The 15,833-nt window shown below is 41.3% G+C and overlaps 1 protein-coding gene across 2 annotated transcripts in view; it reads left to right on the forward strand.

The window, feature by feature from the left end:
• The window catches only part of RPS6KA2 (ribosomal protein S6 kinase A2), a 279,807-nt gene that overhangs the window by 91,697 nt on the left and 172,277 nt on the right, over positions 1–15,833 (forward strand). The window contains exon 1 of one of the 2 annotated variants that reach the window (XM_040598481.1): positions 4,003–4,555. The exons of the other annotated variant lie outside the window; for it this stretch is intronic. Coding sequence (XP_040454415.1) covers positions 4,457–4,555 — 99 coding nt within the window. The 5' untranslated portion in view covers positions 4,003–4,456. Of the gene's footprint in view, positions 1–4,002; positions 4,556–15,833 lie in introns of those variants that run through there. 2 annotated transcript variants of the gene reach the window in all.

Genomic DNA, 15,833 nt, shown 5'->3' on the forward strand with positions numbered 1-15,833 from the left:
AACAAAAAACATGTGGAAGTTTGCCCAGCATTCAAGACAAGGAAATGGCAATCACCGAAGGGTCATATACCATTTACTTACCTGGGGGAAAGTGTTGTTCCTTATTCTGCTATTTGGTGTCTTTTCGAAACATCTGTTCTTGCTTCTGATTTTCTTTATTGACAGCATAAATGGCACTGTCTAATTCACCTTTTCTGTAGCGTTGTCTCTTGGGCCCCTCTTGTGGGAGTCTTGTTTTCCCTTTTCTCTACATGCCACGTTCTGCTAATCTTAATTTTTCTCTCTGTGGTGTCTGTGCCTCTGATGCTTTCTTACTTCTCTCTGCATTTTTTTCTGGTTTTCTGATTAACTTCTTGAGGAAGGATAGGTAATACCGATTGCATTTGTAAGGAAGATACTATCGACTCATGTTTTTACTTTTACAGCTATTGCTAAATTTGTTCAAGTAGCAGTCATTCTGGGTTTGCTCATAAATTGTTGATTCACATAAAAAATCAGCAAAATATTGGAAATAAGGTCTGATGTGTTGTATAATATAGTTATACCACATTTTTTTCAATAACTTTGTCATCCAGCCTGTGGTTTCTGGCAGACATCTTGGACTTGTGTGTTCTTTCATGCAAATGATTAGCTCAAGCTATTGTGTTTCTTTAGAAATTGATGATTCATCCAGCATCGGCCACTGGCATCCTTCTCACTTGAGTTCTGTAGAGGCTGCTTCACTGCCCCATGTGAATTTCCTAAGTCTGGGTCCTCCAGTCTGTTACTACTGTTGATGTGGTCCATTTGTACATGTCCAGAAAGGACGTTTAGCTTTTGTTGGATATTAATTGGGAATTTCCCACTTATCTTTTAAAAGCTGAAACCGTGGATGTGTAATATCTGATTTCAAGTTATTTCTGTTGGTGAGTTTGTCTTGAATTCTTGTTTTGGGCTTTTTTTGTTTTTTTTTTAAAGCCCTTTTCCAGCTGAAGTAAACTTTATTCGGGTATTAAATTCACTGGGAGGAGCAGCTGCCATGGTCTTGTATTTATTTATTTAGTGTTACCGCAAATGTGATTGTAGTTTTAAAAAGTATATTTCAGAATACAGATTCAGAATAGAATATTACTGGTTGATGACAATGCATCATATGCCCCCCTCCACCAGTTTTGTTGTTTATTCTTGTCTTAAATGAAGACATTTGGTGAATTCTTTTTACATCAGGTTCTTCATCAGTTAAAATTTCTCAGAGGGGAGCCGATAAATAATTTACAGCCATGAATTTCTAAGTGCAATGAATTATTCGCATTGTAGGTTGATCTGACAGTTATATGTTTATAAATGTAATGATTAATGTTCTAATTTATTTTTTAGCTTTCATCTTTTTATTAGAGTCACTGGGAAAAGTGGGTATTGTCTGATTAACTAAAAGTTTGAGTTAATGTTTTTGAAGCCTCTTCTCATTTGCTTTTCTGAAGCAAAATTAAGTGCTGTGTTTTGAAGCATACCATGTGCATGGAACTGCAGTGGAATTTGCTCTTCAGATATTTGTCTGTATGCTTTAGTTTTACATGCTGATGCACTCTGTTTCGTTTCTCTATTTTTACTCTTTTTAATGTTCTTTTTTGCAACTCGGTTGTTTTTTATAGTTGGAAGATTACTCTGCAATATCTCTGTTGCTCTGCTGCCCAAAAGGCAAAGAGCAATGTCTTGGCACCGATGGTTGGTTGTGTTTTCTGTATTTAGTCCCTAATCACCTGGCTGAATGGGGTGTAAGGAAGCAAGGAGATCATGCCTATTGCCATGCCTGTGTCTTGACAGGGATGTAAGAGACTTACCCCTTAGCCTGGACATGCTGTCCATGTTACAGTCTAACTTTTAGCATTGAAGGCTAGCTGTTGCTCTGATGTTCACAAAAAATTACCAACACATTGTAACTGTTTTGGTTGTTTGTTTGGTGGTTTTGTTGTTGTAAAGAATAAAATTCGGAATCTAATAAGTGTACCTGATGGGTATTAAGTCATAGCCTGTGTAATCTTGGAAGTTTATTAACAGAGCATGTACATTAAATGGTGATGGCATGTCTTTGTATGTGAAAGGGCTACATGCATAATGGAATGGGAAGGTTGTGGTAAATGTTTAAGTATAAATAGTAACAGGCATTCATATACTGCTTGTTACTACATAGAGTGGGATATACACCCAGCGTGTATTCAAAGCTGGGAAACTACCATTTCCTCTGCACTAATAAAGATGTTGGCATCCAGGTGGGATTTTGTTGTATCTGTGATGGGAAGGGAACTACTCTGAACCTGTCAGAGTAGCAACCACTATTGAAAGCTTAGGTGGCTTACACAGGTAGGAATGTGTGAGGCTGCCAAAAGCCTTTGCCAGCAGGAAGCCTGGCCTCACCGGTGTCAGGGCAGCCCTCTGAGAGCAGTAGCAGTGGCTGTGCGGTGTAGCAGGGCAGGGCAGGGTGGTCAGATAATCAGGTGAGTCCCTGGGGCCTTTCTGCCACTTGGGATTTTGCTGATGCAGAGTGGTGAGGAGACATGAAACTAGACAGGCTGCATCAGCAAATAATTTTGGCCTTGAGTTATTCCAACAAAATTGCTTCTTTACCTGTTTATTGTTTTGCTGGTGAAAAGGGCTTTGGTGCACCTACAGGTAGCTTAGTTTTGCTGGGACACTTGCCCCTGTTCCAGGTTGTTTAGCCAGGAACCAACACAACTGTAGTGGCAAAGGGCTCCTACACCTGACATGGCTTACACTGGGGCAGCACCCTGAAAGAAACCCTAGAAGTATTTTTGTTGCCAGCCAAGAGAATTAGAGAAGCCATCAGAAGGAGATGCTGAGAAGAGAAAGGGATAAAACAGACTGCCACTGTGCTACAGTTACCTTAGGCTGGGGAGACAGCAGTCGTCCAGGCACAGAGGAGTCAGAGGCTGTAGTACAGACCAGCATTAATGGTAGCCTTTCCAATCTGACCTCCTGAATCTGACCACAATCTGACCATAAATGCCAAAACCCTCTTTTTTCTTTTTTTTTTTTTTTTTCCTTCTTAATGCCTTTCCAGGTACATACGGACTGTGGTAAGCTTTAGACAGAAGAGAGGGGCAAAGGAGCTGTGAACAAAGCAGGCAGTGACAAGCATGACCACCCACTGTAGTTTGCAGCAGAGTCCAGACATGCACTTAAAGCAAAATACATTTCTTTCTTTTAAAGCAAATTGACTGGAGTGGTATTATCATTTAACGTCCGAGATTCTTCTCAGGCTGTAGTGGTGTCAGCTTTCCCTGGGCTTATTTATCTGAGTCAATAATAAGTCACCAGAGTCACTCACTTTCCATATGAGTTTATGGGAGAAAGGCATGTCTGGGTGCTCCTTGGTAGTCAGAAAGGAAAGGCTGCCAAGGGCAAGGACCCCGAGCTGTGTGCAGGCAGGCAGAGAAAGCTCTTTGGTCTCTGGATCACACTGAGATGCATCAGTTTTTGAAGAAAAGCTGAAAAACGTGATTATGTTGGGGGAGGTGGGGGTACAGCTCTAAGTCTGCATGCTTGCAGTACAGTGAGCAGCTCAAAATTACAGCCTGCAAATAGATGTACACGTTTAACTTCTTAGTAGGGCTGTAACTCCCTGCTGTAGTGCAATAAGAATAGGAATACTTAACCATTTAGATTGTGATTTCTATTTTCAGGGCTGTGCCAGCCAGCGTTAGGTACTTCAGTGTAAAGCAGGCGGGTAATCTGTGAACAGAATTTGAAGCTTTTTGATTTGGGGGGGAGGCAATGTTGTTTTGCATACTCCCCAGAATAAAAGGAGGTTCAGACCCATCTGCTCCAGCAGTGGGGTCATGGCGTCTTTCAGCCTCCTCCCCGGAGAGACTCTCAGGCAGGAGCTGATTTCTTCTCGGCTCTGACCACCATCGCCCTCAGTAATTATAGCAGCGTTGAAATTCCGAGCTAAAAACAGAAGTGCAGCATGTGCCTATTCCCCATGTGATTCAGAAACCAGGAAATTGAAAGAGCCTGACTGAGAGGAGAGGGAGTGCAAAGCAATAGACACATCTAATATTTATCTCAAACCTGCTACGCCTGGGACGCAGGAGCTGTCATCTGCCGGAGCTGATTATGCATGCAGCCGAGCAGAGCCTGATTGGGTGTAGTAGGACCTAAGGCGAGGGAGAGAGGGAGCAGGGAGAGAGTTCCGCTCGCAGCACCGAAATGTAAACAGTGTGAAGCGAGAGGGAGCGTAAAGCCTTTATGCTCTGAAGAGCCAGCAGCCGGCCGCGGGCTCCCATGGCTCCGGCAGCGTACCTCTGGCAGGTCTAGCCGTGCCCGGCTTGATGAACAGAAGCAGACGTTTGGAGGATCTCCTGCCTGTGGATACAAATAGGGGGCAATCGGGATGCGCTAGCTTTCTCCGGCGGCGCCGCAGCTCTGTCGTGCTCCGTGCCGCAGCTGGGACAGGGCAATGGACATGAACATGAAGAAGTTCACAGTGCGTCGGTTCTTCTCGGTCTATCTCCGCAAGAAGTCTCGGTCAAAGAGCTCCAGCCTAAGTAGATTTGAGGTAAAATTCGCCTTAACTTTGTTAAACGTAGCAAATGCCATTAGGTGCCGGTGACAGAAATACAAGAGAATCCTGCGTTTACTGACGTGATAAATAGTTAAAGGTGATCTTTCCCTGGAGGTGGTGATATTCGCACCTGATGTTCTTTGTTTCAGTGTAATTCAGTGCTTTTTCTCGGTAGTATTCAATACATTGCATAATGTATTTAGTGTGTTGCTAAGGATCCTTTTATCAGCCCGGCAGGGGAGAGGGAAGCTGGCTCAGGACATCATGAAGTTGCAGGAAATAATTACGGATCCACTTAAATTAGCACAAATGGCACCATACTTTACAATAGCTTCATATTATAGTCTTCCTCCCTTGTGCATATACCATTCTTTCTCAGTGCCAGATTTCCAAATAATTAATCAGTTTGCTAGTGCCTTTTATTTATACGGTATGTTAGGGATTTGCTTGCTTGTTTGTCCATAGGTTCTTATGCTTGCACAGATTTTTGCATGTCTCTTCTCTCCCATGCATCCTGGTGTTTTGTTGTTGTAAGGAGAAGTTCTTCAGGAGCTAAGGGACAATGTCAAATTAAGCCTACGATGATTTAGCAGTGTGAGGAGATGAAGGCAGTTCAAGTCGGCGGTATTAGCAGACAGGAATGTGTGAATGAGTTAGAACCGGGATTTCTGCCTCCCTTCCTTGAACCATTGTTCTTCAGCCCTATATTTGGAGCTGTGAATAGTCGGCAGGATGTGAGATCAATTGAATAGATGTCAGTTATATTTATGTTGTTCACTTTATCATTGCAGATGATCTGCAACCTCTGCATTAAAATAGAGGTAGATGGGGCCTGATTCCCCTCTGCCTCACATTTGTTTTGTGCTGGTGTACTTCAATTGACCTCGGAGGAGTTACTCTGATTTGCACCGATATTCCCAGGAGGATGATTAGTCTCATGCTGTGTGAATACATTTTAAAGTGTTATTCTCTTAGTGTCCCATTTAAAGTACCAGGTAATTGTTTGAATGTGAAGTTCTTCATGTGTCATTGCTTAAACAGGACATGCAGAAAAGCAGAGTGTTTGGCTGGCATGTTTTGCTGTGGTTTTTTTTCTTTAACTCTTTAAAATCAGCTGTCTTGAAAAAATGGTCATGTAAGGTACCTAATTTTATTTCACTCATCCAATAGTCATGCTATGCATTTAAAACCCCTAATAAATCAAAAGCTCCCTCCTTGCACCAGCCCTGCCTCTCTAGGACTGAGGGGACAAGCAGGGAACCCTTCCTTTCCCTGTTGTGAACCCAGAATTGAAAAAGGCCAACCTGAAATAGATGTTCCTTGTAACACACTGTAAATTCACTAAGCTCGTGCTCCACTGGAGCCAACACAAAGTAGACCTGGAGTTACATGAAGAAGTTCTGAGGCAGATGAGTGTCTGTGTAGGCTGCCAGTGTCAGGGTGTGGATGTTGAGGGGAGGTGGGTTTGAGACAGCAAAGCCTCACCAGATCTTGTAACTATTCATTTGACAGTGCCATAGTTTGGGAGGAAAAGATTCCACTACACTAATTGTTTTACTGGCTGACCTAGCATGAATGACCAGTACAATTCAGCATTTGGAGCAAGCCAGGCCCTTGCTTCATTTAAAAAAAACAAACCAACAAACCCCCCAAAAACCTTCTTTACGATTCCTTTGATCATCAGTATTAGATTTACTGGATGTTTTCAATATCTATGAAATAGTTTTCCCTTACTTGATCTTGTCTTGTAATGATTTTTTCCCCCTGTCTTTAAATAATTTGCTTCAAGAAGCAGCTTGATATGTATCCCATCACACATGTGAGTTCAGAGCATTTTGTCCGTTTCCCTCCTGTGCCCCTTGACTTGGCAGTCATGACCAACTTTATGCAAAGTGACTCAGTATTATAATGCAGCAGGGAATAAGGGTTGTTCCAATGAAGAAGAAAAAATGATTCATAAAATCTGTTCTGCTATTTAAGTGTGAAAATCATCAGAGATGTTCTTGCTTAGAGGGGGAAAAAACAAACATGAACATCAAGCCCCCTCTGTGATTTCCATCCCTGAGTACTTCTGTGTATAAATTTGTAATTGCAGGCTAATGAGCGCTTATCAGCCAAACATCAAGTGCAAGGAAGCCTGTTGGTCGTTGAATTATTTAGAAGTCAGAATATTCTTTGTACTCATACGTAGATATTTCTAAAGAGGCAGTAAAAGGCACAGGTTATTACATCATAGAATGAGTAAGTCTAAAATAGAGGAAAGAAATTTGGAGAAAGCACATGGCATTGCTTTGCTTAGTGTGTGTTAGCTAATGTACCTGGCAAGTTATGTGTTGCTAGATGTTACTTGAAATTTGGAAGGGGGCTGTTGTTCCTAGCTTGTGTAGGATCTTTGTTGTAGTGTTGTTTTGACCAGGTGGGTGGGATTCGAAGGGTTTTAAGATAGATACTCCTGATTCAAGCATTTGAGATCTTTAAAGTACCACTATTAAAGTAGATTCAAAATAACATAATATTAGTTATTAAGATCGTATCATTAATTACTTTTTCCAGTGTGGTATTCACTTTTAATTCATTGCAATGAGCTTCATAAATTACAGAGCAGGGTATAGATGCAGAAAATGAGTTAGCAAGTCACAGTTTGCATCTTGACCTTTACTTAATCATTTCATATGCCAATATCATTGCTGTATCAACAAGATCATTCATTGCCCTATGTAAATATCTGGGTTTCACACTTTGTCCTGCTAAAGGGAGCCGAGCACACTCTGGTAAATGAGATGTAACAGGAGTTTTGTTTCATCTTGCCCAAAATGTGTCCCCTTTTTATTATTCTGGGAAAACTTGGCTGAAATTTGAACTTATCTGGCTATACTTTCAGGTTTTCAGTTTATATTATTTTTCAGTATGGCCTGCATTGCCCTTCATTTATAAGGTATCTAGTGATGTAATTTTATTAAATGTGCAGAGCCAAGTTTTGCCCTTCTGCATGCACACAGAGTTCTTACTGAAGTCAGCTGAAATCCAGCAAAGTCAATGGGAACTGCATGTGTGCATCCAAGAGAAGGGCTTTGTTTATGGTTCTTGCTGAGTGTTGATGAACATGAATGTGAAACCATCAGGAGAAAGTACGCACAGTGTGGATCTACTAAAGACTTTGAGCCCCAGTGGAATGCATCTTATGGCAGTGAGCAATATCCCTTGATTTATAAATCAAAAGTTAAATACGCCATTTGAATAAGCTAGGAAAGACTTAAGCATGCAAAGAATTTGATTATATTTATACCAGTGACACAGAAGCATATATTGGGGTTTTTTTTTGAGAAAATGACCAATTAAAACATTAAACCCTTTGATTCTTCTGGGACATGTTTCAGATTTTTGCATTCTTTATGTATTCTTAATTCATTATTCTTTAATTCTTGTTTTGTCTCACTGGTAATGGTGAATCCAAATTCTGTTTGGTCTACATATGGGGCTTTTAGAGCCTAGCAGAGTTCTTTCAAATTAATTCAAAATTAATTTGGACCCTGGTGCATCTCAGCATAGTCAGTTGGGAGAGGCAGGACCTCCTGTGGGTGATTCATGTATGGGTCCTCTTTGGGTTCCAGCATTGGCATGTGGGATATGGAAGCAAGCCTATGCAGTTTGGTAAGGCATAGTGCAGAAGGATTGGCACTGGCTTTATTATACTTTATGATGATAGATTTTTTGTTCTACTCTTAGGCTCTGATTTTGATTTCCTTTAGGTTTTAATTAGAACAGCCTTAGGAAAGTGGTCAGCAAATGCTGAGCTAGACTGCTCCTTTTACACAGTGAGCTGGAGCAATGCTTCACTTGCAAACGCTTGTGAATTCTTCTGCACTTGTATAAAGAATAATTTTGTTCTTTAGCAGTAGTGTGTCTTTCATTCTGTCTTTTTTTTTATTTTTATAGATAATAGTTGGGTAGAAGAATATATTCTTTCTGTCAAAGGTTAGACTGAAAGGGGCGAATTAAAGAACAGAGATGGAGATTAACAGCCCAAGACCAGCTCTGCAAGGTGCAAGTCCTAAGGAAGCTTTAGGTGTTTTTTTTTCCCTTGGTAATGATCATCTTTGTGATGTGTGTTCTTGTTACAGCAGAAGTTACCGACACTATTGTAGTCTGACTTCCCCCAGCTGCCAGCAAGACTTGTGGGAGGAAATGCTGCAGCTCTTGTAGTCTTACATGGCTTGCTAAGGGGGAAGGGGGGCAGGGCAGGGAATGGAGAGCAGGAGGAGGACAGGTCACTTCAGGAGCCACAGGATCGAATTTTCAGGCTCATTTTGATAACTTGCTGTGTCATTGCAGATGGTTCAGACCTCTGTGTCCTTCATTCCCCATTTGTAAAATGAAAATCTAATGAATATTCAAGTCCTTTGATACCATTCTACCTACTTACACTGGGTTTGGTGCTAAGAGAGGTTATTCACATACGTACGCATTTATAATACAGGAGTCTCTCCCCAGCTCCCCAAATACTTCTACCTTTATACCAAATAAACAGTCTCTTGCACCTCAGGCCTGCAATGTCCTCCTTCCCACAAGCCTCAAATTAACTGCTGAGCTACAGAAAGGGAAAATTATGCAAGTTGATGTAGGGAGAGCTTGTCCGTAGAAAAATAATAGAAAAATAGGGCTGGGAGGGATTGAAAAAAACCTTGATCTGGACTTCCCCTCCTCCTGCCTAGGCAGCATCAACTACATCTAAACTATCACACGAAAGAAAGATGTTTTTCTAACCTCTTCTTAAAGGCCTCCGACAGTAAATGCCCATAACCTCCCCAGGAGGTATATTTTACAACATTATCCTTGGTGTCTGAGAGCTTTTCTTACGGCAATTTAAGCCTGTGTCATCTTGTCCTGCCCGTTGTAACTGTGACAAAGAGATTGTTTCCTTTTCTTTGCAGCAAGATTTTATGCATTTGAAAGCTTTTTAGGTCCCCTTTCCTCAGTCTCTGCTGTAGGGTAGGAAAATTACTTTCTTCCTTTCTGAAAGTTAGGGACTTTCAGGAGCAAGACCTTGTGCCAGTCACAGCAACATTGCTAAGGAGAAGCCCTTCCTTTCCTTTGGATGCTAATGGTCCCTTGTAAAAATCACTTTTATTTCAAAGAATCCTACCCTGTCAAAGACCAATCCAAATTGTTATTTTATGCTCCATTTCCACGATCTAAATGCCTGCATGATGGCTTGATCTGATGGTATTTGGCATCCAGTCCAGAGCTGACAGCCTATCCTGGGCTCTCATGTTAGATCAATCCTGACACGCATCACACAGTTAAACACAGACTTTGGTCACATACCCAGGGTACACGCATGTTTGGGCATAGCGCAGGGACCTGCTATCCTCTCATAACAGACGAGGTCTTCATTTAGTTGTGGTATGGGTCTTCTCTGATCAGCTGATGGGCCACACACATGTGTACCTTATTTGACTGGCGATGATGCAGTGGTATGGTGAACACGTTTGGTCATGATCACAGACAAATGATGAAGAGTGAAACGGGGAGGCTGATGCCTGTCCATTGTGTCTGTGGGCAAGGTAATGTCCTGTTTCCCTGAGCCTGGAGCATCTGTAAGCAGGTGTTCAGGAGGAAAAGAGCTGAACCTGGTGGACTGATTGGGAACTGTGGGCAGCTAGGCCCCTGCCTAGCAGTAGAGTAACTTGGTTCTATGGAAGTGGAAAACATGTAATTTTATTCTAGCTTTTAGCTCATAATGTTATGGCCTGGCTGACCCTGTGGCACAAAAAGTCTGTTCTCAGAGGACTGAGCTCTCCTGCACCTATTTTTATAATCGGTAGCATCTGATTCATCCATTTTTCTGCTAGTCTCAGGAGAGGACTCCTTTTGTGCGTGCTTTTTGTATTTGTGTCCTCACAGGTAACTGAAAATATTTCAAAGGACAGACAGAAATTAGAACAAAGAAACTTCTTAGGTTTATGTGCCAGTTACTCAAGTAGAAATACTTTTCATCTAAATATTTGCTAGTCAGTTCCTTTTGCTCACTTCAACAGGACCTACTGTCCCAGGTTTGCAATGATTTGTAAAAGTATTTGGCAAGGAAGAGAAGCAGCAATGAGTTCTGCACTCAGGACATACACTCTCTCTCTCTCTGTGATGCCGTCAGCTCTTACAGGGCACAGCTTTGCTTCCTGAAGAACGGTCTCAGGAAATGGAAAAGAATGAGAGTGGATCATTGAATCTACCTTGAAAATAGCTACCTTGCTATTTTCAATCTACCTTGAAAAAAGCTTCCTGACTATGTGTAAGGAAGCAAGCGATACATCTGTTCAAGGTCCTTGCAGCACAGCTACCATTTGCACACTTGGACCTTTTGTGCCTTCCAGGCAGTTTGGGATGGAGGCTCCCTCAGTGGGTGCGTGCATGGTGATGGGGCAGCCACAGCACGGATTTGGAAGACTTTGAAGGAGCAGCCATCCCTTAGCTGTGAAATGTTGCTCGCTCCTTTGAAATTTGTTGCCAGTATCAGTGTTTCCGCAGAGCTGCTTTTACTGTGGGATGTGAGAGAGCCTAGAGCTCTCCTCTGAGTGCCAGGAGTTCAAGGATACTAGAAGTGCAAACCACTGAGAATGCAGAAGACAAACCAGCGGTGTTTCCAATGAGGAGAACCTTCTTCTCAGATTGCAGTGATATTATTAGGCATTATGTAGCAGTGTGTGGGCAAGAAGGGGAGATAGAGTCTGCTAGCATGCTTTCAGGTGGTAAGTAATGATAGTAATTATGCCATGCCTCTTTCCTGCAGGGCCAAATTTGGACCTGGGCGTGACAGGCAGAAGGCAGTAAACAGTTCTCTTCAAGAGTTATTACAAATAAACTGAAGGCTTTGGGAGAGGGGGACGGGACGGGACACGACATGACAACTGAGTGTGTAGGTTTTTATCTATAACACTTACCTTTGACTGTTGTTAACAGGACTGTTAACAGGTAAACAGGAGATACCCAGTCCTGCTTGTTCTCAGAAGCATCACTCCCCAGACAAGTTTGTGGTGCCCAACAGGATAATGTTAGCTCAGTGCTGCGATATGGGGCTTCTTTAGGGATATCTGAGTGCTGAGTGGTGTCAATTCCTGCTATACATTATGGGTAAAAAGTAGTGGTGAGCTGAGAGTGATGGTAAGCAGGAAAATAGTATTTTTTTTCTTATTTCATGTAAACATGTGGAATACATTTTATGCACATGTATATACATTTAGGATCTCTGATTTTATGCTGTACATTTCTTTTTTGAAGTTCTGTAGGACTCAATAAGGAGAGAACTAGTATGATTAGACATTTTCTAAAGTTTGTATGGAAATTCAATTTTAAAACTACAGAATTTAATACAGGCTGCTGCTTGTAATACAAATAATGAAACAATATTTAAGCATAATTAAAAAAAAATGACATTTCTGTTCCAGAGGAATATTAGAGCTTGCCCTTCAAAACTACAGACAACTTAACTCCATGCTGAATTTGTGAGTCATCTCATTATTTACAAGACTGAGCCTTAGACTTCTCCATAGACAAATTAACACAAAGATGTGTTCCAGACTCAAAGCTTTACCATGTCCTTAGGAGGGAAGGAATCAAGTATTTCCTTCAGCTAGCAGTATGGCATAGGCTGCTGTATGCCATAAAGAGTGAATGAACTAGTTGGTGGTGAAAACTATTGAAAAATGGTTAAAAAAGGTCTTTAAAAGCTCAAACTTACTGGTTTGAAAGATCTGTGTGTTGTAGGACATGCTTTAGGGTTGAGCCTTTTTGGGGGTGGTAACTCTTTGGAGAAATAGTGTTGTCCAAAAAAGTGGGATTGCTCACACAGTGTGCAAGAGCCAATTGACACAGAGTTCAGGTATGTATTTATTACAGATTTGCACAAGGCTGGGGTCTAGGGTATTCCACAAAGCAAGCCCCAACTTCAGAAGAACAAGAATATGTATTTTCCAAGCTCTGCCTAAAAGATACTATTGGTAATTAGTTATGAATTGTAGTTTTCTATTGGTTTATACATCTTTCACTTTGATTTAAAGTTACAGCATATTTTTAATTTATTACACGTGTCCTGGGCTGGGGGAGGAGAATCTTTTAGTCCTGAATTGAGTTGGTGGCTGCAATCTCCCCATGCCACCTTTCCCTCCCCCCTAGTTACAGTCCCATTCTGCTGACTTCTTGTCTTTGTTGCAATTAGCTGGCTGTTGGCACCTGCTGGGGCAGGATGTTCCCCTATCAGGCTTGTAGTTCTCCTTCAAGGGCACAGTCGTTGATACAAAGTTACAGATAGATGACTAATCTAACTTCCCTAGAAGAGGAGAATCATTTCATGTTGACAACAGTAAGATAACAGGGATTTAATGCATAGCTAGACAGCAATAGGGTGTGTTCTTGGCATATATCAAGCCTGGCCATCCCAGAGGTCAATATTTTGGTCTCCTGTTTGGACAGAGGACTAACTGTTCTATGTAATTTATATGTAAACTGGCCAGCACTGATAAATGGTACAACAGAAAACCTTCATATTGTGTGCTTACATAAGCAATTTTCCTGAAAAATAAGTAAAAGGCTTGGGCAGATGTTTAGTCCTTTGGTGTATTAGGTCTGGCTGAGGTGGAGTTAATTTTCTCACAGCAGCCCTCACAGTGCTGTGCTTTGTGTTGGTAGCCAGAAAGGTGTTGGTAACACCAGTGTTTTGGCTACGGCTGAGCAGCGCTCGCACAGCACCGAGGCTGTCTCTCCACCAGCTCCCCCCTCACTAGTAGGCTGGGGGTGGGCAAGATCTTGGCAGGGGACACAGCCAGGACAGCTGAGCCAAACTGACCAAAGGGATAGTCCATACCACGTGATTCTGCTCAGCAATAAAAGCAAAGTGAAAAGAGGACGAGGGGGGCGGTTGTTATCATGATGCTCGTCTTCTGGAGCAACCGCTGCACGTACTGAAGCCCTGCAGCCCGGGAAGTGGCTGGACATCACTGGCTGATGGGAAGTAGCAAATAAATCTTTTGTTTTCCTTTGCTTCTGCTTTTATTAAACTGCCTTTATCTTGAACCATGAGGGTTTTTTCCATCTTATTTTCTCCCCTCCATCGTGCTGAGGAACGGTGTGGTAGAGCAGCTTGGGGGCATCTCACCAAGGTCAACCCACCATATTTAGTCAGAGGGGGAAGAGTTTTTCTTTTAGAATATTTTTTTTTGTTTTGCTAGTAAGTAATAAAGAAAATCCTACTGCAGTTCAACTTTGTCTTCTCGACTTCCACATTGAGGGCAACTAGTAGACAAGTGCTGTGACTCTGGCAGATATCTTTGCCTTTGATTTCTGCGTCAGCACCTCTCCATACCAGTCTTTCCTGTATGAGACAACCTCTGCTTGTGACTAGAAAATGCCTGAGACAGCAATCAAATGTTGTAATTGCATTCATTTTAAAGTCATCTGTCTAAATATCTTAAATCCTGCTGTATTGGCTGTTGGTCTGCACAATATCTACTTTATTCCTGTATGATTATGTGCTGCAATTATTACTGAAGTATAATCTGAAATCAAGGCTTTATATTAGATTATTTCCATGACACAGTTCAAAACCATTTATAACCACTGAATTTGAATTTTTGATTACTAAATGTGTGCAGGTGTTAAATAGTGCATACTTCAAAAGTTTTTTAATAACATTTCATTATATTGAAAAGGCTTGAAGCTTTTTCCTGGCAAGTAAAATCACTAATTTTTCTTATGAAATGAACTTAATATTTTGTTAAATTGGTATTAACAAGGTAGCTAAACCAAGACAGTTTCAAAATGTGAATGGTTTTCATGTGATGGCAATACAAAGGAATTTTAAAGTGCTGGCATTTTAAGGCTGATTTCAAGCACATTGCAGTGCCTTAATTTGAAAGAATAGATGCCCTTCTGGAAAAGACGATGTATCTGTCCTTGTTTTCCAGACTCGCACACCTTTGGGAGCTACCTTCTCCCTTCTATGTGGCAATCAGTGAATAGGCACAAAAGGAGGAAAGGAAAGTGTGGTAGTTAATCTCAGCTCTTACTTCTGCATTCTGTCAACTTCTCTTCAACTTCTCCTTCCAAAGGTGGACCACGTATTTAGGTTTACTTGAGAAGTGTGTGGTGTGAATCCACACAGAAAAAGCCCTGTGTGTAAAGGCAGGAAAGCCCCCACTGAAGCAGGCATCAGCTTATCCCTCTCAGTCTCTCCAGCATTGCAGAATTGTCTGGGTTTATGACACCTGCCAGTCTGAGGTAATAAAACTGCTTCATTTTCAGTGTTAAAGCTTCTTTGTTCATGGATAAGTTTTAGCAATTGTAAAGCAGAAAATACATAAAGCAGAAGTTGGGTCAAACTAAGCTGAGGGGGAGTGAGGAGACATTTTGCTTTCTCCTTCAAAAACTTTTAATGTACTTCATCCTTAGTTTGATGGCTAACTCAAGCCTTTGTGTTATAAGGATGAGCATTTTGGGGTCATTAGCTCAGGTCTGAAGAAAAGGCAGTTGTTAACTGCAAACCGATACGAGGGAAAAAAAATCACCAGTGTTACTAGAGCTAGAGAGAAACCACAGTTTCCCATGATTTGTAACTGAGAATTTTCTTTCTTTCTCTGTGATTTCAGGGTTTTTTGCTTTTGCAGAATTGGAAGAATCCTTACTAAAATCATACTTCAATGCACCTGTTTTTTTTCCCCCACATTTTTGTGGAAAGGTTAATGCCCGGTCATAATATATTGAGCAGCAGTGCTGGTGACGATGATGGGCAGGAGAACTTACTATGCCTGCAGAGTAAGCACAGATAATATTTACTCACCTACTTCCCTCTGTTCCACCAGTGCAAATATGGCAGCATCCAGATGTTCTTTTTTCCGTTCTACAGCTGTTAATGCCATCAATGCTATAACATCCCTCCTTGCACAGCAGAGAAATTCACTCTGTATTTACTTTTCTCTGAAAGGCCATGTCCTGAAAAAACATAAAAATCAAATGACATCTTTTTGCCTGATGGTATGAAATTAATTTCTAAAAGCCTCAGTAACAGGGATTTTGTAATCTAGCAAATAAAATTCTCATTTTTCCCAGATAGGAAAATCTGGATGGGACACTAGGAGAAATACCATTAATGGTTCTGAAGACTGTTGCTTCCAAAGCACACACTGCCTATAGTGATTATCTGCCAAAAGCTACTAATTTTATCCCAATTGTCTTTTTGAAAATAATCTCTCCAAACATCAGGATAAAGTTTACAGACAATTTA

Source organism: Falco naumanni, chromosome 6 (genome assembly GCF_017639655.2).
Source record: "Falco naumanni isolate bFalNau1 chromosome 6, bFalNau1.pat, whole genome shotgun sequence".
In the NCBI taxonomy this organism is placed as follows: domain Eukaryota; kingdom Metazoa; phylum Chordata; class Aves; order Falconiformes; family Falconidae; genus Falco; species Falco naumanni.